This window comes from Corapipo altera, unplaced genomic scaffold (genome assembly GCF_003945725.1).
Source record: "Corapipo altera isolate COAL_440 unplaced genomic scaffold, ASM394572v1 1, whole genome shotgun sequence".
Lineage (NCBI taxonomy): Eukaryota > Metazoa > Chordata > Aves > Passeriformes > Pipridae > Corapipo > Corapipo altera.
In genome coordinates this window covers 37,513,191-37,536,176 of record NW_020884873.1, presented here as the reverse complement: position 1 = coordinate 37,536,176, position 22,986 = coordinate 37,513,191, and the positions used below count along the sequence as shown (strand labels likewise).

Below are 22,986 nucleotides of genomic sequence, written 5' to 3'. Positions count from 1 at the left end.
CCTCAAACTTGGGATCCTCCCCAAAAACAGAAGCCTGAATACTCAGGACACCAAGATCCAAACAAGTCAAGTGGACTATGAAAACTAATGAACTAGGGGAGGCACCCCTTCTTCCTACAGCTTTTGCTCTGGACAGTTCATGCCTGTGCTGCCTTCATGTTCATTCCGCTTTCCTCTTGCTCCCTTCTTTTGTTTCCTCCTTCACTAAAAACTCCAGCAACGCCTTCAGGATTTCAGAGAAAAAAAAAATTAATTCTAATACACTTTCTGCTCAAGGAGTTTGTGTGTTATACTCATTTATCTCAGCATAAAACCAGCTTCTCCTGTTAGATTATGAAGGGTACACCTCTTACTCTGGCTTTGTGAAGGACCTTGTATACTTGTACCACAAATTTGAGCCTTTTGGTATTATTGTTATAAATCTCAACCTGGCTATCAGTAATTTAATTCTTTATTGTAACAATAAAACTGAGCAAATGGGAGATTCCTGAGCTGCTCAGAAAATTTTGACTGTGATACTCTCATTGCTTATGGAGAGTCTTCATTTGACTGTGGCCAAGAATTCTTAAGAGTTCTGCCAAAAGCAACTTCGGTTCTTAAAGCATTGGTCCAATGCTCTATGGGCTTCAAATGCCACTTGTGTCACAGCTTCAGCTTCAGAGCCAACTTGGCCACAAGATGATTGTCGTTGTTTTAACTGAGCACAAGGGATCAAATAGTTCTCTTGTGATGCTCTTCATTTTTACAAAATCAGCAATGTTAACAAGCTTTCTGGTTACTTTGATAAAGTCTTCTATTAAAATACTAGTAAAATACTTTTCCTAAAAACTGGAGAATCATAATTAAAATACTTTCACAAACTTTCTTTGGAATAGGAATAATAATAGTCTATAATAATCTGAAGCCTGCTATTATTATGGTCAGTGCATCTGAAAAAGTTAATTTGGATTTGTTGAAAAGAGCAATAGTCATGTATGTTAATTATTTAGCTTACGTAGAAAGTAGTAGAAAACTCTGATGAGATCTGGTCTATAACAATTATTTATCCAAATCCCTTGTATGAGTTGTATTTCAATATTTTCCACTACAAATGCTAAGTACAAAGTTGCAAGAATTTGTTTCAGCAACACCAATTTTTTTTTCTTTCCCCGTGAAAGGGGTAACTTTCCATACATGGAAAAGAAAAAGGGGAAAAAATGCACAAGAGACAAATAATATATATTCCTTGGATTTGGCTATTTCTGGTATGAGATCAGGTAAGAGAGGGTCACCTGACATATCCAATGCTAACCACTTTTTTTTCATAAATTCAGTCACACATTTAAATAAGCCAACCGTTAGTAATAATGTATGGCTGAATTAATGTAGAATCTGTAAATTAAAACTGTCCAGGGGAATGGTCAAAGCACAAAATGAGTGTGGAAACTTGAAAAATGAAGCTGATAAGCAGCAAAAATGCTGTAATCTTGTATATATAGACTAGCAGATATGCATATAGAGCAGGAGAACAAATCCTTTCCTAAAGCTCTGTGACCAAATTAAGGGGGGAATTGCAGTAACAGCAACCAAATCTAACAAAGTAACCTTGTTCTGAATTCTAAAATATAACACTTTTCAAATACAATTTTACACAGCATTTAAAAATGTCAATTGAAGAATTCATAATTTTGCAATCAAACAAGAATGTATTAAATCAGGTGTTTTGAAGAAGTTTAACAGGCACAAATATATTTAGATTTGCTTGGTAGTCTCATCTCTACACTGTAGAAGGCTGCTCTACAGGGTACTACTGTGCCTTTTAAGACTTCAAATTTTTTTAAAAAAGGTGGTGGAGGTTGTTATATTTGCATATGATTCTTCCATCTGCTGCCTCATTTCCACATGGCACAGGTCATGATTAATCTAAAAGGCTCCCAGCAGATCACTGGAAGGTGTTGTAACAGCTCTGTTAACTGTGAGACACTGCACAGTGAATACATCTTCTCACTGAAATACCTGATTAGCAGTAACAGTTGATTCTCCTAAGGTTTCTGACAGAGATGTGGCTCCTACTGACATCCCAGAAGCACCATTTTGAAAGTAAAAATTTTACAAACCCATCCTACCTACACAGGGCTTCACTTCACTTTGCAAAAGCTGCATTCAATTTAGGCTCCAGAGACAGAACCTAAGCATGGACAGCATCGTCCTTCTCAGGCTTTGGGAGAAATATAGACACTGATTGAGTATGCAAGGATGGGTTTCAGGAAGGACACAGAAAACAGTGAGGTACTCAATGCCTTCTTTGCCTTCGTCTTTATGGGCAAACTTTGCCTTCAGGTGTTCCTGGTCCCAAGACTAGTGTCAAAGTCTGAAGCAAGAAAAATCTATCCTTGGTGGAGGAGGATCAATAGCTAAACAAAGTGGAAAAAAGCACAGGTCAATCAAACCTGATTGGATGCACCCAGGAGTGCTGAGGGAGCTGGCTGATGTCACTGCAAGGCCAATTTCAACTGTTCAAAAAGTCATGGTGACTGAAAAAAGCTCCTGAGAAATGGGAGAAAGCAAATTTTGCTCCCATCTTTGAGAAAGGCAAGGATCCAGGGAACTGTGGATTAGTCAGCCTCACCTCCACTGCTCAGAAGCTGATGGTATCCTCCAAACATGTTAAGGACAAAGAGGCTATTTGGAACAGTCAGCAAGAAGAAGAAAGCATGCCTGACCAACCTGTTAGCTCTCTAAAGTAAGATGACTAGGCTGGTGAATGGGAGAAGAGCAGTGAACATTGTTTATCTTAGCAAGGTTTTTGATGCTCTTGTAACATCCTCAGACAAGCTTGTAAGTGCAGGCTAAATAAATGGACAGTGAGGTGGATTGAAAACCTGCTGAATGCCTGGGGTCAGAGAGCTCTGATCAACCATACAACACCCAGTGGCCCGCTAGTCATTTAGCAATGTAAATTACACCCGGGTAACTACCGGATACTGGGCCAGTACTGTTCAACATCTGGACAATAAGGCAGAATGCAACTCAGCACATTTTCAATTAAACAAAATTTGGAGGAGGGGTTGCTACACCTGTTAGTCGTGCTGACATTCAGAGGGTCATGAGCAGGCTGGGGAAATGAGCAACTGGGAATGCCATCAAGTTCAGAGGGAAATACGAAGTCCTACAGCTATTAAGAAACAACCCCAGGTACCAGTACGGGTTGGGGACTGGGCAGTTGAAAAGCAACTTTACTGAAAACGGTCTGGAGATCCTGGTTGACATCACAATGAATATAAGACAGCATTGTGCACTTGTAGCAAAGGTAGCCAACAGCTTCCTGGGTTGCATTAGGAACCATATTGCCAGCAGATCAAGGGAAGTGATCATGTCCCTCTATTTTATGCTGTTGGGATCCTATCTGGAGTGCTAGATCTTGCATCGTATTCCTCAGTATCAAGAAAGATGTGGAACAAATCCAGCGCAGTGCTCTGAAGATGATTAATGGACCAAAGAATTTGTCATACAAGGAGAGGTTGAGATGTTCAGCCTGGAAATGAAAAGGCTGAGGGGGAACTTATCAATGAGTATAAATACCTGACAGTGTTGGGGAAAGCTAGACACTCTCAGTCATCTCTAGGAAAGGGAGTAGGGGCATGGGAAATTTCATTTGAACACAATGAAAAGAATTTTTTTTTTTTACTTTGAGGGTGATTGAACACCGGAATTGGTTGCCCAGAGAACTTGTGGAGTTTCCAACCTTGAAAACATTCCAAATCCAACTGGGCACAGTCCTGCAAAACCAGCTCTATTTCACCCTGCTCTGAGCAGCAGATTAGACAAGATGATCTCCAGAGGTCACTTCTAACCTCATCCTTTTTACGATTCTGAGAAATTATTTAAACAGAATTATTAGACCACCTTTTACAGACAGAAACAGTGAGAATCGGCGATTACATTTTCTAGGTTATTGCTGGGGTGTGGATTCAACCTCCTGTTAATTCATTCATAGGTTCAGCAGCTGCTGACAATTTCTACATAACTGTATGTTTTAAGTTAAAAATGCCAGGATTCTTCAATAAGCAGTTTTTAAATATGTGTAGCACAAACAGAAATAAGTAATATGTGTTTTAAAATGGATTTGGCATCTTTACATCAATCCCCCTCTTCCTCTGTATGTGATTGCAATGGAAGATGTCTGCCTAGAAAAGATTCATCACCTTTGTAGATACAGAGACTGTTCAAAGGGAAACTTCCAGCATAAATTATTTGTAGTATGAACATCTTGAATCACTTCAAGCCTAATGACAAGTGCCTTCAAGAAACTCTTCTAGTGAATATGTACTGTTTGAAGCTCCAGTTTTCTTTTATGGCTGTATACAGCACCATTTTTCTGACAGCCCAGTCGCAGAACACGTCAGCTTTTACTTTTTATTGACTGGATAGCTCTTCCATTTGCCACTTTGACAGTATTTCAAACTGTATGTTTCAAAGCCACGTGCAAGTAGATTACAATCTTATTCTGCAAATTAGTATCCAAATGAAGTGTCGTGTACCCTTGTGGCTGACCTCTAGCATTACTTATTTCTACAGTAGGAAAAAATATGATGTCCAAAGGAGGTTAAACAGGACGGGGGGCTTCTCCTTACAAAGTTGACCCATGAAACTGGTTTGGGGATGGCAAATTGGTTCCAAATCACAACAATAGTATCACTAGCTATGTGATATCAGGTCACTACCATACTAACCTTATGTTAAATATTAAGATCAGGTATTCAGAAAGGCATCAGATGTGGTCCAAGATTCTGCCTGTCACGCTATATGTTTCCTGAAGGGCAGGAAGAGTGGGCAGTTAGGCCAGCAGTTCCGATGCTTCTGAAGGACATTTGGGACTGAATGCAGTTAATCTAAGTTAAGTTAGTTTAAGGTACCTGAACTTTCTGAACTAGGGACAGAGTGTCCTTGGGTTGTCCACTAAAGAAGGGAGCAGAAATAGGACTTCCAGGGGCATTTCAGAAAAGCCCCTGGATCAGTAAGATCTCTCTTTGATAGTGGCTATTAATTGTGGTTATACGAGGAGACTAAAGCAAATATGTTTCTAATCTACACACTTCAGATAGGAGTATAAAGCTGCAAAAGACAGTTATGAACTTTGAAACTATACATGTTTCATTTAGTTGAGAACATGTAATATGTTATATATATTTATATATATTTTATATATATTTATATATTATATATTTATATATTGTATATATTTATTTATATGCAATAAGAAGCATATAAAACAACTATTACTACACCAAAGTAACTGTTTTAATACTTGAGCATTATCTTAGCATTGAATTTTTTTCCAAGTAGAAACAGTGTTATGATTAAGAGACCTGTACCATGTTATTTGCAGTCTATGAAACACTGAGCAATACTTGAAAACTTGCTCTTTTGAAATTTTCTAGAAATACATGAGCAATCAGGATGCTGCTTTTCACACAGCATCCATCTTGTGCAGTGTGGTAATATCTGCTCAAATACAGAAGAATGAGAACAACCACATTTCTCACTTCTCAAATGGACCAAATAATACAGAATTCAGACCAGTCTGTGTTTTTCATTAAATTGGATATGTTTACAAGTCAGATGAAAGCAATACTTGCTAAAATTACCTCCTTTCCATTGTTTGGAAGATTTATTGAAGGCAATATAGAACAGCAACAGTAGTCAATCATAGGTGGCAGACTGCCCTTTTATTAGGCATATTGAAGCCAATTAATCTAAGCAAGCTTTCTCCCTTTACCTCCTGGAGGCATGTATGCTTAGAACGCATTTAAAAATTCTGCAGCAATAAATAAAGGTTCTGAAACTATTCTTTTGAACTTCGAAAAATTATTTACAAGCACTTGAGATGCTAAGCATTAACATTCTACATACTCTGCTGGGCAATATAATTTGAGTAGATCTAAGACTTAGAAAATAAAGTTCTAAAACAAAGCCCTGGTGCTACTGCCATCCTCAGGGGTAGCAGAAGGATAAAGGAATGCTTGTAAAAGGAGGTAAAAGCAGTAGGAACACTGAAACCTCCCCTAACACTGAGTAAAAAAAGTCTGAGTTAATCACAAGTCCTCCAATAAGGTTGCAAGGGAAGGTGGCTTACTGAATCAGTAACATATAACAGAAGTTATCAGTTATTGGAATTTATTTCTAGATGTCAGATTATCTGTTATTTATACGAGACACTCAAGGTCATTTGAGGTGAAAAGCAAGTCTATCATAATCTTATTAATTATGAAACATCAAAACCCAAGATGTCTTAATTCATGTTCTAATTTTTGCAGCCCCTGTGCTTCTAATTAGAACTGCTGTAATATGTTCTCTTGGGAAATATATAAGAAAAGTGAGTAACGTTTTAGTTGCAGCTTCCTCTTTTCAGGGCACACACTTAAATACTCCTTTATTCTTGGATTACGTCAAACATCCTCCTTGGATTAGCTTCATCGTAAATGAAGTTATAATCTTACCAGTTTCACAGCTGGGCCCAGTGAAGCCTTGTGGGCAGGCACACACATTGGAAGCAATACAGGCTCCTCCATTCCTACATCCATCCTTGCAAAATGCTGCAAAATGCAAAATTACAATATATGGGTAACAGAACTACACTCAGGTGGACATGGTCTGCTGGCTGGCTGGCTGGTTGGCTGGCTGGAATGCTGTCTGTGTGTCACTGAAGGCAAAGTCTGCCTTCTCCTAAGGATAGAGGTCACAAAGAGATGGTTTATGGCCCCCCTGCCTCACTGGCCAGATGGGCTGACCAGCTACAGAAGGAGATTAGAGTAAATCATCTGAAGACAACAGCTCCCATATGTGCTCCTTCACATGCACTGGGAAGCAGTGAAAGGCAGCATCTTCCCTAGGAACAGACTCTTCCTAGAGCAGTATTTGTCTTCTCTGCTGCCTAAATAAAGGCCTGAGCATAATAGGCACAACTGAATACTAAGCTGTCTGGCTATCTCAGTCCTTTATTAAACCATTTGATAGAAACAATAAAAATAGTAATTTTGTTTCAAGGGACTTTGAAGAATGTCAAAATTTATACTATTTACAGCTTAGAGTCAATCCCTGGATTTGCTCTTTGGCACACTGCAATCTGAGAAGCTCTGCTTACATATTTTGGTGCAGAATTTTCCAGTTGTGTATGCTTTAGAATCGCTTCTGTAGACCCAGAAATGCAACCAGCTCTGATTGAAAACACCGTAGCTGTTAATTGCTCGGTTGCCTCTGCAATATGGAATCAGAAATGCTCCAGTCATAAGAAACTGTTGGTGAAACTAGGTAGATGGAGGTTGTCACCAACACAAAGATTGCTTCAGGGCATTCTTAACCAGCCACTTGTAACTAGCCACTGGAGATGCCAGGCTTTGGTTTGCAGCTGCTCTGCATAACAGCACCACTGATGAGGTCCTAAGGCTCATCTGAGATAAAACTGTTACCAGTTTGAGCTATCCAGCTCTCAGATTTGAGGCAGCAGCCCTGTGGTGAGACCTTCGGCCTGAGTGAGACATCTGAGCTTCCTGGTGCAGGAGTACATGGTGCACAGGAGTACTGCTGGCAGTGCAGTGCATGAAAAGCTGCCAAAGGCACGGGGGTATCCAGGTCTCTCTGAAAGATCCTGGCATTCAAGTCAGGACTGTAGAGAAGTACATTTCTCAGGTTTTGATACACAGGCTCAGAGCCTTCTCCTGCATACTGCCTTCTCAGTATTGAAGACAGAGAGAGGGAGGGAGGGAGGTGATGTACTTTTCTTTCACTGTGGGGCTAGGTGCCCTCTGAAATGTCAGAGCTCTTATTCAGGGGACAGAAGAGCCAAATGCAGTAGGTTTATGTGCCTTCTCTTTGATCCAAAGAAATCTCAATCACCTTTTTGTAAGCTGACTCACCTCCAGTAGAAGAAAAGGGGAATACTCCCAAGCACAGTACAGGAGTGTGCAGACAGAGCTCTCTTCTGAGAGAAGCTGCTTTGGGTTTGAACCTCCTCAGGCTAAGACTTTCTTTTCATTCCCCAGAGGAGAGAGTCCAGCATAAAAAGATGTATTTGCTGACATGTCTCCCTCTACCCATGTGTTTGACTGGAAGTGGACCAGGCTTCCATGCTTTATAGTGAGCTCGTTTGTCTTTGGAATATATAGCAAAATTGTACTGTTACTCAGGAATAACTAGTGCAAAGATCTTAATCCGACTTAGCAATGAAAGAAATGCCAGGTTGCTTAGCTTTGGTAATACACAGCAGCAGAACGTATCTATAGGACATTCCAGTGTTAACTCTGGCCCCCTAGATTCTGACATCAAGAGATCAAGAGGACTGAGGCACAACTTCATGGAATACTGGGTATGCTATTGCTGCATCTGGCCCACATCTCACATCTGAGCCCATTCCTCTACAGCTATACTTCTATTTTCAAGCATTCTCTAAATCCTATGCTCAGAGGTTAAGAACTTCCAAGGGTTTGGGCCCAAGTACCAAGCATCATTTCTTCTGATTTGAAATGCAGCAGAAATAAAAGCAGCATTGTATCTCTGGGAAAGCATCTTTCTAAGAATAGAAGTATAACTTCTAATGTTTACGAGTGAATGAGAATAGTAGAAAACATGATACCACCTCACATGTAGTAAATGTTTTGTGTGTCCATGTCTACTGCTTTTCTCATTTACAGTAAAAAGACACAACATACCAAACAACTTTCAGCTGATCCAAGCAAAATAGCAAGTCATTAAACATGGGTAATATAGATCTGACAATGTTTTCACAGCTGTAACTTTGTTGATAACTATGGACTTTCTTGAATGGTGTAGCACCTATAGAAACTGTTAACTTGACACAGAAATGAAACATAACTACTTCAAATTTTATAGCCTACTATCATCCTCAAATTACTGTAAACTCTGCCAAATGCAGTGTATATCCACCTGTGAAGATCTTATAGGTGTAGGACCTAAGTGTCTATCTTGGGATTTTCTCTGTCTTGTTCAAGGCATGTGACCAGAATTGCATCAACTATGACAAAGCATCTCATCCAGTTAAAGACCAACAAACCCTCAGGTTTCCAGCAGCCTACCTTTGCAAATGGTACCATTTCCCGTGTAACCTGGCTTGCAGACGCAGTTGTGCCCGCCCACAGTGTTGAAACAGAGCGCATTTTCATCACAGTTGTGCTGGTTTGTTATACATTCGTCATGCTCTGAAAAGAGAAACAAGAATGGGATGGTCCTGAATTTTTAAAAACACAGCAAAATAAAAGCTTCGTATAGGTTTCCATGTTAAAAAGAGATAACACAGTAGTAGTTACTGACAATAGGGCTATGTGAACATATAACTATGGAATAGCCAGGGTATCCCTTTTTAGGACATACTAGTATGTGATAACTGCACTGCAGCATAATTCCACTTTCATTACCAGGGAGTCACCATCATTACACTATCTGTGGGGGCTCCAGTGTTCTTGTAAGCATTTGCCAAAAAGCCAGCTAGCATACTGAAAATCCATATGCTATTTCTACTGTATAATTTATTCATGCCAGTTTATCTTATGCAGGATTCTTCAAAAAGCTGACTAATGGTGCGAGATGCATGCTCCAAACTGCAAAAGAACAGGTTAGCAGAAGGCAGGTCTTCAAAGTGTTTTTCCTCCCTTCAGTCCATACACAGCACTTTATTTAGATGAAATAAATAACCAAAAAAAAAAAAGGTCTGCCTGCATTTCAAGGGACTTTTAGCTGGCATGTCCTAGCATCAGAGTGTGATGAGACTGCTCAAACTGGTGACTAGACTCAGACATACTGAGAAGTGCCCATCTTGGGAATAAACTAAAAATCTGGACCATATGATTTTGTGTTAATTTGCAATGCACTGTTTAATCTAAACAAAAAAAAAGTACTACATAAGCGTTTAGGTTACAGAACGTTTTAATGTTTAATTTGTGATTTTTAAGAAATGGTAAATGCAATCTCAAAATAAGATGCTCTAAAGTGTCATTTCAAAATGATACATGAAAAACTCTACTACTTTCAAAATGCAGTATATTAGTCTGTAGGCATCCAAATAAAATGCTTCCATCTTCTGGAAATATTCCTTGCATTTTTGTTAAACCAACAGTATTCATCTATCCATAAATAATTTCAGGCCTCTGAAATTTTAATTTCAGGGAAACCAGCTGTTTGGGAACATAAAGGTACCTAATTTTAATCAGCACACATGGACTAACTTGCATCTGTTTTCATATGTGAGGTTTTCATAGCCATAATTCTGCACAGATTTTAGCAAATTTTATTAGTGCAGCTTATGCCAGTTCCGGCTATTTGACACAAGTATTAAATCTGGAATCAGATGCTCTTTCTTCCCCCATTTTGTGGGGTAAGACTGTTCTGAATCTTTCTCTTTATAAATAATGAGCTGAAATCTGCACATACCCTACAGAGTTGTCAGGAAAATTAATTTCTTAACATTTGCAAATCACTATGGAAATGTTCCACTTGCTATTTCAATAGTGGCCATAAACTGTAAGAGTATAAAACTGGCAGAATGGTACATCTCCAATCCATCAGTAGATGTAAATTTTCCTCTAGGTAAGTACCTGTTATTTAAAAGGGGGAAACATTCACCTCAATAAAACTAATAAATTTTAAATGCTACATAGGTTTAGTTTTATTTTCGTGGGTTTGTTGTTGTTGAGTTTTTATTTGTTTTGTTTTTAATAACATTAATCTAATATCCCTCTTCTAAACAAGAACTTATGTGTCTCTCATATCACCAATCATGCTCTCCTCAACTGGATGCAGTGGAGCACAGGCTGCAGGCCTCTGCCCTAAAGCATGAGATTTAATTACTTCGCTCTCAGCATGAATAATTAAAATTGTTATTGTTCATCAAATGATCCAGGCCCTCTAAAATCCACTTATGATATTTGACTCTGACCTCATAACATAGTAAAATCTCTCATGCTGGCTGAAACAGTATTTACGCTAAAGCACTTCATAAAATAAAAGAGAAATAAAGTAGTGACCACATAAATTAGGTAAAAAGTGTTATCAGTATTGTAACAGTATCCTGGCTGTCTTAATTTGTGTTAATATGACATTATTTAAATATAGTTTGCTATTTAAATATTAATTATATATTATTTTCTCCTTTTTAAAGAAAACACATTAAATAAAATAACTACGGAAATGTGTGAAATATTATGTATTCAGTAGGTCAAAATATCTTGCAAAGTCATTATCTTGGTATCTCAGAAGGTAGGGTCTATACAATAATACATCACATGGTAAACTCAGCTCAAATCACTGAATTTCACAAATTAAGTATCATCCTCATCCTCAATGAGGAAACATAGCCATCCATCCTATGCCTTAAGAACGCAAAAATACTCTTGGCATGTACAGCAGCTCCTTTTTAGGGATAAGAGTATATCAGAGGAAAGCAGGTGATCTCAGACTGTCACACCAAGAGGACAGCTCTACATGTGTGGCTGGAGCAGCTCTGAAAGCCCTCAAGGCTTCCAGTACCACAGCCTTGCACAGATGCATTTCTTTCATATAAAGAGATGACTGTCACTGTTGAGTGTGCCCTCTTAACATTTATTCTTTGGGCTAAGAAAAACTACCGAGTCTTTTGAGGTGGATTTTTCTTATAGCATACAATATCAAGAAAAGTAACTTTCCATCAGCTAAGTAACAGGACTTGGATTTAAAGATCATAAGCCTGTTTTCCTACTCTATGTAAGAAGCTTTGGGGTTTCTTATCCTTCTGTAAGAAAGTTCATGGAGGATGCTTGCTAACACTTCTGTACAAAATGTATTGAAACAGCGAACACTTCTACTTCGGTGGTTATCTGCTCAAACTTCAGGTCTATTTTTATTGAAATCACATATTAGCAATTCATGAAAAATTCATGGTCTGATAAACTATTCTTGGATGGAAGTTTACATGTCATTTTTAGGAGGAAAATGTTTCAGAGTAAGAAGAAGTTTTGTGATTGCATTAAAGAGGAGATTTTAACAGGAATGGAAGAAATCAGCAAAAAAAAAAAGAATAAGGGTGTTCTACAATCCTTCTAGATTTGTTTCTCTGTATCAACTGAGTTTAGCTTCAATAACACACTTAAATCCATTTAAATATAGTGCTTCTTTGTATTGTTTTTACAGTCAGCTTACACTTCAGGATTGGCTCTTTTGTGGACTGATTACCTGGTTAAACTGCACCCAAAAATCCTGTACATAAAACATGTCACTAGATCTATGGCACACTACACACCAATTTAAAGAAACAATCAGAAACATATTTTTCACTACAAATAACAAGATAGACTGTTCAGCTTTATTAAACATAGATATGCTTAAGGGTGGTGTTCTGTTGATAATTCTTCATTAGTTCATGCTTATCACTTTGGTTTCTTTTTTAATCAAACTCTTGGAAAGTCACCATAAAAAAGAAGAAAATTGCAGAGATTGATTTCAGCAATCTTAAAGATTGCTAGAAGCAGATAGGACCATGCATCACAAAGAAGCAAAAAAGTAATTTATAAAAGAATCATTAAAAGAGAACCAATAACATGATTTTTATGTTCCAAAACCAGTATAGAAACATTATTTGCTCAACTTAGAAATGTTTAAATTTTATTTCTGATGTTGCAAGAAGCAACACTGAGGCCATTTATTTCAAGCATCTTTAGAAATCATGCGACACACATTTAATGAAAGTTCTATACTTAATCCACTGCACACCATAATGAAGATGGGGACAAACCAGGTACAATAGTATTACAGAGGCAAAGAAATAAAAGTTATTTTTGCAGAGAGATTTTAATGATTAATGAACCTGAATTTGCATAAACATCTATTACAAAGAGCAAATGCACTGGTTTCAATGATGCCTTCTAGAGCTTTATTATCTAATACATCTTAATTCCATTTTGCACTGTTCAGGACTCTCTGCTCGACAGTGTTAAAATTCATAAAATCTCTGTTCTGGGAAACAAAGGATATTTTAAATACACTATTTATATTGACTAAACTATCTCTGGAATGAGGTCTTTCTAGATAGAGAAAAAAATTTAACTCCAAAATTTGCTTTTGTTGCATGGTAATAACAATAGTAACATTTAGTGCATATGAATGTCCCATTAAATAGTTCTTATGACACAGAAGACTTAAAAAGCTAAAAATTATGTGATGATGCAATTAATTCACTTATGCACATTTGTGTGTGCAGTTAATACAATATATACACACACAAAAATATATATACCCAAATATATATATATGTACATACAATAAGGGTGATGTACTTTATTTTACTTTGGTTCATTTTTAAATACTACTCCAGAATATTCCATATGGTTAGCTTAACAGAAACGCTACTTCAGATGTCTATCTAGCAAGAGAGACTGCTGGCATAAACTGATCAGGACCCACTAGATGCTGTGATGTACGTCAGTGTAATGACAGCTGAGGACCTGTCTTACCAAATTTATTACCCGTGCAGATATTCTTGCTGAACTTGGTAAAATTTAACATGTTGTCCACAAGGTGTGGCACCTGCCTCCACATCAGCACTATTTAACATAAGCCTCCATCCTTCCTATTGTGTATTTCATGATTAGAAATAAATAAAAGTCTGTATAGCATTTCCTACTTGCATACTGCAAGACTTCCCAGTATTTGCCTTGTGCATCCAAATTCTGCAAATATCTAAGAAAAATATAGAAAATAAGCATAATCCAATCCAACAGCAAATAGCAATGATGACTAAATTGAGTCACTTACTTAGGGGTAAAGAATATTATGCTGGCAGCTTTCCTGAACCATCCATTACCAACACCAGAATATAAGAGCTGAGATGATGTTTATGATGCAGAAATGCACAAAAGTTCCCAAAAATATAAATAAAACACATCCCTGCAATTGTAATCTTGGAACATGATGCAACAGATATTCACTGCTGAGTGAAGAACATGTGGACCCGGATTAAATTAAAATAATTTAAATAAAGAGAATATATTAGGTATTTTATCCTTTTGATACCTCTGCATTCCTGAACTCAAATTACTTTCAGCCTCCTGTCTCTTTCTCATTGATTTGATATAGATTCATAGAACCATGGTGACTAGCTGGCCATCTGATGTGACAGTGACAATAGATAAGAGTTACTTGAATTATCAATAGCCAACACACTTTAATGCCCACTTACAGTTTATCTTAATTACAAGGGGTTTTTTTCTCCACCTATAGCTCATGTACAAGACAAAAATTAGTAGCAATTATTCCATTAAGACCATTTGGGAAGTGACAAAAGGTTAACTTCTTTAGGACTTCATATTAAGTCAGTTAAACTCTAACTGGTAGGGTTACTTAAAGTCTCAGTATAAGCACACTATTTTCAAGGAGTAAATGCTGTAATTTTATTGAATTACGCTATTTGCCGGAGAGTGTCCAAAGAAGGTCATTGAAACTGGTGAAGGGACCAGAGAACAAGTCTTACGAGGAGTGTCTGAGGGAACTATGGTTGTTTAGCCTGGAGAAAAGTAGGCTCAGGAGGGACCTTCTCTACAACTACCTCACTGGAGGTTGTAGACAGGTAGGGTTCAGTCTCACCTCTCAAGTAACAGGTGATAGGACAAGAGGAAATGGCCTCAAGCTGCCTCATGGGAGGTTTAGAGTAGATATTAGGAGAAAATTCTTCATTGTAAGCATTGTCAAGCACTGGAACTGACTGCTCATTGAAGTGTTTGAGTAACCATCCCTGGCGATACTTAAATGACTTGTAGATGTGGCACTTAGGAACATGGTTCAGTGGTGGACTTCACAGTCCTGGGTTAGACTTGATGATCTTAAAGGCTTTTTCCAACCTAAAGGAGTCTATGATTTTATATTTTCCATATCTGTAGAAGCATACGTTTATGTTAAGTTTTTGGATTGATATTCCCCAGTTTACTTTTCTATAGATATTCCTTAATTCAAATGCAAAATGGAACCCGTGTTCTAATTACTCATAGAATTACTGTCACACAGTTTACCCTTAGTTAATGCTGGAGTCAGCATTAATCATTAATGACCAGAAGCAGCTGTCCTCAGCTCAAAGCTGGGGAGTCCAAAAGCTAGGTCTCCTCTGTTCCCTGCTAATCCTGTTGATTGATCTTTATCTTCATCCACTCCCATATATCCATGCTGCTCCTGATCCCCATTTTCTAATTCTTTCTTCAGTGCAGCCAGGAACAACAATTTCTGTATATCTATGTTCAGAATTTTCCTACTTTTTTCTTTAAATTATATAGATAACAAAAATAGTTCTGGCATGTGCTTGTTCTATTTTTAACATCTGTTTAGAGACCATCCTGCTTTCTGAGATTCTGTTTCTGTCTGTAATTATTTAGTTCATTTTTGTTCTTCTGGGAGAACAGCTGCCACCATCCCATCCAGATGTCTATTTCTCTCTTTCATCTATTAGTTTATTTACTTATTCTATATTTGGTGTTAATATAGTAAAAAAGGAAAAATAAGGCAACTGTAACGAAACCTTAGGAAGAAAATCCACTTAAGGATATGTCCAAAATTCAGCATTCCTTTTCCTATCCATATGAGAAAGCTCCAGAATTGCATCTTAGTTATACTACCAGGGAGATATAATGGGGAAACCATACTACTGGCAATTAGGATGTAGGATTAAAACAACTGAAAAAACACTTGACCAAGAGAAGGAACAAGCACTCATTCTCCTTTCATCTGCCTGCAAGGCTAGGAGAGCTTTTGGAGAAAATTCCAAGGTGGTTGTAGCTCTGATGAGACTCGAGACAAGGTATAGACTTTTGGAACTGGTGTAACTTTTTTCACAAAAAAACAAATCCTGACACTGAATGTGATGATGAAATTGATCCCTAAAATACCTCATGTTTCCAATCACAAAGTTTTTTCTCTCTAGGAGAACCAAAACTCTTAACATGTGTGCTGTTCTTTACCAAGAGAGATAACACAAGAAAGATACTGGGACCAAAAATACGCAGAGAAATACTGCATATTTACATGCAAATACAACTTTAAAAAATATGAGACATTCTAATTCTATTTAGCACTAGTTTTTCAAAAACTTTCTCTGAGAAGATTTTCAATTTTACGTTTTATTTCACAGCAGACTTTCATCTAAAAATACCCTATTTCACACACCATAGCCTAGAAGAGGCATGTACTCTTTTCCCTACCCTTTTACTTTAAGACTTTTTTCTTTGCACAAAATCTCTTTTCTTTATTTTTCTGTTACTTGTGTCCTTGATGTTCCTCCTAGACTGATGGAATACATAACTCTCACCTCCAAGACCCTTTGAATTTTCCAATAAAAATATCAAATTCTATAGCTCTAATATTGGATTTTATGGCTCTAAACAGGGTATGCTCTCCTTCAGGACTCAACTCGAAAAGCCTAACACATGACTTGAACGTTGACCAGTTCATCTTTCCTGTTATATCTGCACACCAAGAAGTCCATGCCAAGATCTCTTGGAATGCTGGGAAGACAAAGATATAGTCAGCCACAAGTTGATTGGTAAAATACATATTTTGAGGCAAGTCTATCATTACTCCCTCCATCTTCCTCCACAGCTCTTAATCAAAGCATTTAAACTTTCTTAAGCCCACCTAAGTTTCATCATCCTCAAAATGTCTTTTGTAACTGTGATTTCCTATTTAGTGGAAAAATACATATTTTTGCAAAATACACTCTTCTCATTGAGGTTTCTATTGTAATATTAATCAGTGTTCCTTCATGTAACATCATGTGCATTTTTATACTTTTCAACCAGTTAGGCAATTAAATATATTGAAAAATATTTCGCCTGACAGCTAAAGTTAAAAAAGCTTTAATTTATCTCCACTTTCCTTCATGTCTGCCATTTTTTATATTCCCTCTTGAATAGAAAAGTTTAAGGGAAGGATTTTCTAAAGCACTTAGTACAGATCTAACTGTTTCCCCTAAAGGAACATCTGTAACTCCCACTGATTACAGTGGCAGGACTGTAATGCAAATGCAAAATGATTTTGAAAATCCCACCTTAAGAGATTCCAGTCTAGACATAAGGTCTGTGACCTTGTCACCCACTTCTTTTTTGTCTTAATTCAAACTGATCTCTTAATATCTTACCTCTTTACCAGTGACATTTTAAAATGAGGTTTCTGTCTTTTAGAAGGTATTTCTTCATAAATCCATCTTTTTTTATAATGCGTCTAGCTAGATGCATTATTTTTTCCAAGGTAAATCTTATTTAATTCCAACTTGTATTGTACATGAAACCTCTCAGGTACTTATGATAAACTGATGCTTTCAAAATCTTCTTTTATGTTGTTCAGAGTGACAACGATAGCAAATTCTACATCTATAGTAATGCTCCCTACTTTATTGCTAGTAGAATACCCAGACTAGAGCTGCACATACAATTTCGTCAGCCAACTGAATTTATTTTACTTCTCCTAATTTCAACCCTTTTTATTTATTTACTGTTTCCTTACTAAAAGGCTCCATATTATAACAAGTCTGCCACCAGCAGTAGATATCCATCGGATATTCGGCCTCCAACCTACATTCATTTCTGTTGCACAAATAAAGCTGTGATCTGACTGCTGTTGAGGCTCATAACTTGCTGCCTGTTCTCATATTTCACTAGTAACATCCACATGACTTGAGGGCTCCACAAAACCACCTTCGAACTGTTTTTCAGCACAGAGTTAACAGAAGGTTGGATATACACAGTGGGACAAAGGAAAGATGTCTCAATCAAGTACTGGCCAAAGTTGGTTTGATAAAATATAAAGGTACTTAAAGCTCTCTAGAAACAGCTGGTGCTTTTCTTTCATTCTTTTTGGGATGGCATCGTGATCAGGGTTTGTCAACACATTCCAGGGGCTTGTAAAAAATCAGTTAGAACATTACAGCATCATTATCAAGGTCAGTGCTTGAAAACTAGAGACACCACAGTGGTGGATGAAATGCTGCTGTTGCTTTGATCCTGCTCTTATCTGCAGGAATCTGAAGCAACTTACCTAACCATAAATATTATAAAACAAATGGTTTTTTCTGTCCTCTCATGCAGCAGGGAGATTTCTTAATGCATGAGATGTTTCTTGTCATTTCCCTGGCAGTGCTGTGACTCAGACACTCAGATCATTCACTGGATATAAAGGACAGTACTATTTTTGACAAGACAAGAGGGAGAGGAGGCTTTCCTTAAATATTGCTCCCCTTATTTTAAAGAGGGTTCTCTACTTGAAAACATTATGCTTCAGTGATGGTAAGGTAGAGCAATATTGATGCTTTTGCCCTTTCTTCAGCCTTGATGTCGTCTCTAGTGATGCACCAATTTTCCCTAGGGTACATCCTCCCTGACAGTTTACAAAGGTGCACCAAAACAGCACAGTAAATGTATCCTTCACAAACACTGCACGTCAGCTGCCTTCCCTGGAAACAAAAGCACCTGGGGAGAATGGTATAGTCAGTTCTCACCACAGCACAGTTTTAGGGAAGAGCTAACACACATACCCAGCCTATAAGCCATGAAGTTCTCCTGGCTTCCGCAGTTCACATGTAGAGCTTGATGCCAGGACATAACCTGCAGAGCCTTCTGGTCTGCTTCTAACAAAAACCAGCATAGCATAGTAATGAAGATGCAATGAAACTTGCTTTCATCCTCCTTCCCCCACCCCTGCAACGTTATGAAACTTGACACTGGCTAACTTGTTTCATGGGTAGATTTTCCAGACCACACCATGTTTTTGTTGCCACAGTTCAACTATTAGTGTCTATTGAGATTACAAGTAATTATTTCTGTACTTAACTGCATCATAGAATCATTAAGGTTGGAAAATACCTTTAAGATAGTTATGTGCATTTTATATTGATAAATAAATATTTGCATAATCAGATCTTAGCAAAATTTATTTATCTGAAAAATTCTGTCATCAAATTTGCTGTCTTGCTTAAGGACACCATGAATTGTTCTAATAACCAGAACCATAAATTATATATAGTATACAGTACTGCTCACATTTCAAAAACTCAAAATCTGAGTTTAGAATCAAATCACAGAGTTAAGAAAAAAGTAAACTTTGACCTGATATTCCATTTTGCTACTATTCCTATCATCCCGGGACAACTCCACCTTTATAATCCTACTTCCTTCACATGGCTGCTCTTCGGAAAAAGTAGGATTTAAGCTGAGGTACTGTGAACAACTTTGGAGGACTTCAAACTAAGATGAAGCCCACCCCATGGAAGGTGTACAAAGTGAATAAACACAGGGTATTCAAAGCAGACTGGAATATCTGTTCACACTGCCATCAACCACAAACTCTATTTACTTCTCAAACATTAAAATTATGCAGACAGAAGTTAAGTACATCCAATTCCACCTTCTGAAGGGCTAGGAGCAAGGTAATAAATTTTTCTTACTATTTGCACACTCCAAATTTATTAAAAACACACAAAAAATGAAAACAGATTACTCTTGATGAACCCTCACCTTTCCAGAAATCAATCTTGTCTTGAATAGGACTGGCCATTTAACACCACTTTGAACAGTGTGAAACCTTATCTTTGTTTTTTTTAAAAGCACTGTCATTAAAAGATTCTATGACAGGATTCAAAACCCTAAACATCAAAGTTAACACTGTGTGACAGCTGGTGTGTTTCAAAGTCATCACATTTCCTGGTCTGTAACAGGGTAAATGACAAATTACCTGCTGTAATTACTGTTGTTGACAATATATTTTTTCTGGTGATTGGTCTGTGTGACTCAGAGCTGCTTATCTTTGTCAGTCCAGTCCAAATCTCCATTTCCATGGGACTTGGACATTAACTTCGGAAGTATTTATAAATTAGTCCCAATATCTGCCAAGACAGATATTTGGGACAGTATAAATTCATCTTTTATTACAGGTTAAGCAGTCTACCATTCTAATATTATTTTGTATTATCAAATAATTATTCATGATGAAATTCTGTGCCCCAATTAAATGCGCATTTCTTTTATTAGTATAGTGGGAGACACCACAATGGGTGATTACAATGAAAGAATAAAGTGCAAATAAATAAGGACATTGACATTTTCACAAAATGTTCATTCACAAAGCAAGACACGAATTTTAAAAAAATAAAGGATAAAACACTAAAACTTAATTCTCATTGCTTTTTTGTGAAAATTTTAAAGAACACATACAGAAGACAACAGTGACTTGATTTTGAGCAACGTGAGTCGGAGGCTAATCAGTATAGCTCAGGGGAAGCATTTCCCTGGAATACCTTTAACTTTTAAAATATAAAATAGATACAATTCCTTACACCACTTCTCCTAAGAAAATACTTGGAGGATGTGAAAAGATTGCAGCATATAACAACAGTAAGAAACAGATACAATCTTTCTGAGAGATTTGGAAGCTTGTCAGAAAGAAAAAATACTCCTACAAAAACTCCTATGAACCATTTAGGTAGAGCAGCTTCCTATTTTATTGCTAAGCTTGTTGACAGAACTCTTGGTTCTTGAGAGAAACATTGAGATTTTCAGTTCTTTTCTTATTTAATGGAGGAGACCTCAATTTTTGCACAACTGACTACATAAATTGTAAAAGGGACTGGTTGCAAGAAAGTTAATTGATTAGCATTTCTGAAATAATTTCTATTTTCAGTTTTCTAGTTCAGTTTTGAAGATTCCACAAGACTACTACTAGCATTTTCTTAAAAAAAAAAAAAAAGAAAAAAAAGAAAAAAGGAGAAAAAAATTAAAAAAAAAAAGACTAGATAGAGCAGTTCTGTGTATTGAGAATGTCCTCAGGAAAAATATCAAGTATCTTTCACAGACACAGTACTTTCAGAAACATTGCCTCACAAAATGCAGCTTCATTAACAAAAGTGAAATTTCACTCAAAACCCTTAAGATTGTATTGTACAGCAGCAGAACATAGACTCCAATACTTCCCTTTGTATCAGTGTGACTTTTCAAATTATCGATGATGATTTTGCAAGTGTTCCTTGGGGCATCCACAGAACACAACCCTGAAGATGGGTTCTAACATATTTTCCTCAGTGGTATTTGTTACTTCTTGTTGACCCAGTCTTTCTGACTGCTGTAAAGGGATCTTGCCAATCACTCTATCACCTTTATTCATTTAGATGAGCTGGCAAACACTGACAAAGTAAGTTTGGGAATGGAAACTAGTTTTAGAAAAAATTATAAGGATAGAAGAACCGTGAGTTTAGCTTCAACACTATGCATTCATGCATGACCAGCCACAGCCTGGCTGCAGAATCATCAGCACATTTCAGTGTGAATCAGAAGTTACACGCAGAACCAAAAATATAAGTCTTTCTGTGTTCATAGGAACACAGGCACTGGATGAGTCAGTGAAGTGGATAAGCCCACTACGTTTACTTCACACACCAACACACTTCAGTGTAGATTCCATCATAATTCTATATGCAAAGAAGGACTAGCAAGGATACCACTCCAGTTGTGGTCAAAGGGTCTGTACTATATGAAAGCAGTTTGACACAGTAAAGTACATGGTTTTGTAAGTCAAGAATCATCAGTCCAAAAGACTGACAAAAGGGAGCAATATTGACAAAGATTTATTGCAGAAACAAACCTAGAAAGGATTTAAAGGATTTGTCAAAGATGACAACATACTAAATTATAATGATTGACAGTATAAAACATGAGTTAAAGAAACAGTCTTCCATTTAGCATAAAGCAGATTAATCTATTCTAAACATTTCACGAAAAACAAAGGACACTTCTAAGTTATTTCTGGAGTCAGTGACTGCCAGACATGCCATGTGTTATGCAGTAGGAATCAAATCGTAAAAAATTACAGGTTTCCATGCTCACAGATTGTGCGAATAGAAATAATTCAGGGATTCCTATCTATCAGAACAGGAAACTTCCATATTCATTCAAAGAAAAAAATTGCAACTATAATATTAAAAGAAAAGGTTTCTGAAGCCCTGGACAATATTAAAAAATATTGTCTCCTTTTATGAGTCTTGACAGACAGCTTTCTTACCCTCTGCCTTCTGTTACAACTGTGTTAACTTAGATTGGAAATATTTTTCAGCAGTAGAATGCCAAAAGACAGACAGACATGATATCCATATACTGCCAGCTGTATACTACTCTTAAAACCTAGCTAATATGTACTACGACGATAGACACCTTTATTTTACTGTGAATATGTAGAAAACCACTGATTTCAATACAGCATGGCCACATAAATAACTGTTCCTTTTTTAAAAACTGTCTTGCTTCATACTGTAGCTCCAGTCTCTCACTGACCTTGGCTGGAGTCCCTCTGAGAACAGGCAACACTCTCCCAGCATGAGGCAATCACCAGCTGGCTCAGACATGATAGATGTGTCATCCAACTTCTCTCACTTCTGGCTTGCTCAATGAGACAGCAGCAGATTCCCCATCTCTTTAGCCAGAAAGATCCTTATGACTTCAAACAAACTGTCCTCAAGGCTGCCTACTGTTTTTCCTGATCTTTGCAGTCTGTCACAGAAGGACGGGCCAGGGGACGTCCAGCTCTGAAAGGATGTCATGTTGCAGTTAGTTAATACCAGCCATCCTCTTGCTGCCATCATCATAATTCCCACAGACCACAACTACCATCCAGTATTGGGATGAATAGATGAAGTTTCAACCAGACAACATCCCCTTGTGTTCAGTCTCTTGGACTTAAACTCTTCAAAGTAAAATGGCAGCTGCTTGGTTGGTGGTAATGCTGGATGCAGTTCAGTTCCAGGTTGAAGTACCTAATATCTATGTGTGTCTTTCTGGGCAGGATTCCACTGCATAAACACACACCTGGCTAACAGGTCAGATCCAGCCTGGTACCACATGGATATCCAAGACACTAGCAAAGGCTGTAATGCAAGGCTCTACAGGAGGACTGTAAAAGCACTTGGAGAACAAGTAGGACACACCACAGCATCTAAAAAGTTAC

The 22,986-nt window shown here is 37.4% G+C and overlaps 1 protein-coding gene across 1 annotated transcript in view; it reads right to left on the bottom strand.

Annotated features, from left to right (window-relative positions):
• The window catches only part of NELL2 (neural EGFL like 2), a 147,800-nt gene that overhangs the window by 29,196 nt on the left and 95,618 nt on the right, over nucleotides 1–22,986 (bottom strand). Inside the window, exons 14-15 of the mRNA XM_027658873.1 lie at nucleotides 9,072–9,194; nucleotides 6,480–6,575 (exon numbers count right to left, since the gene is read on the bottom strand). Coding sequence (XP_027514674.1) covers nucleotides 6,480–6,575; nucleotides 9,072–9,194 — 219 coding nt within the window. The remainder of the gene's footprint in view (nucleotides 1–6,479; nucleotides 6,576–9,071; nucleotides 9,195–22,986) is intronic.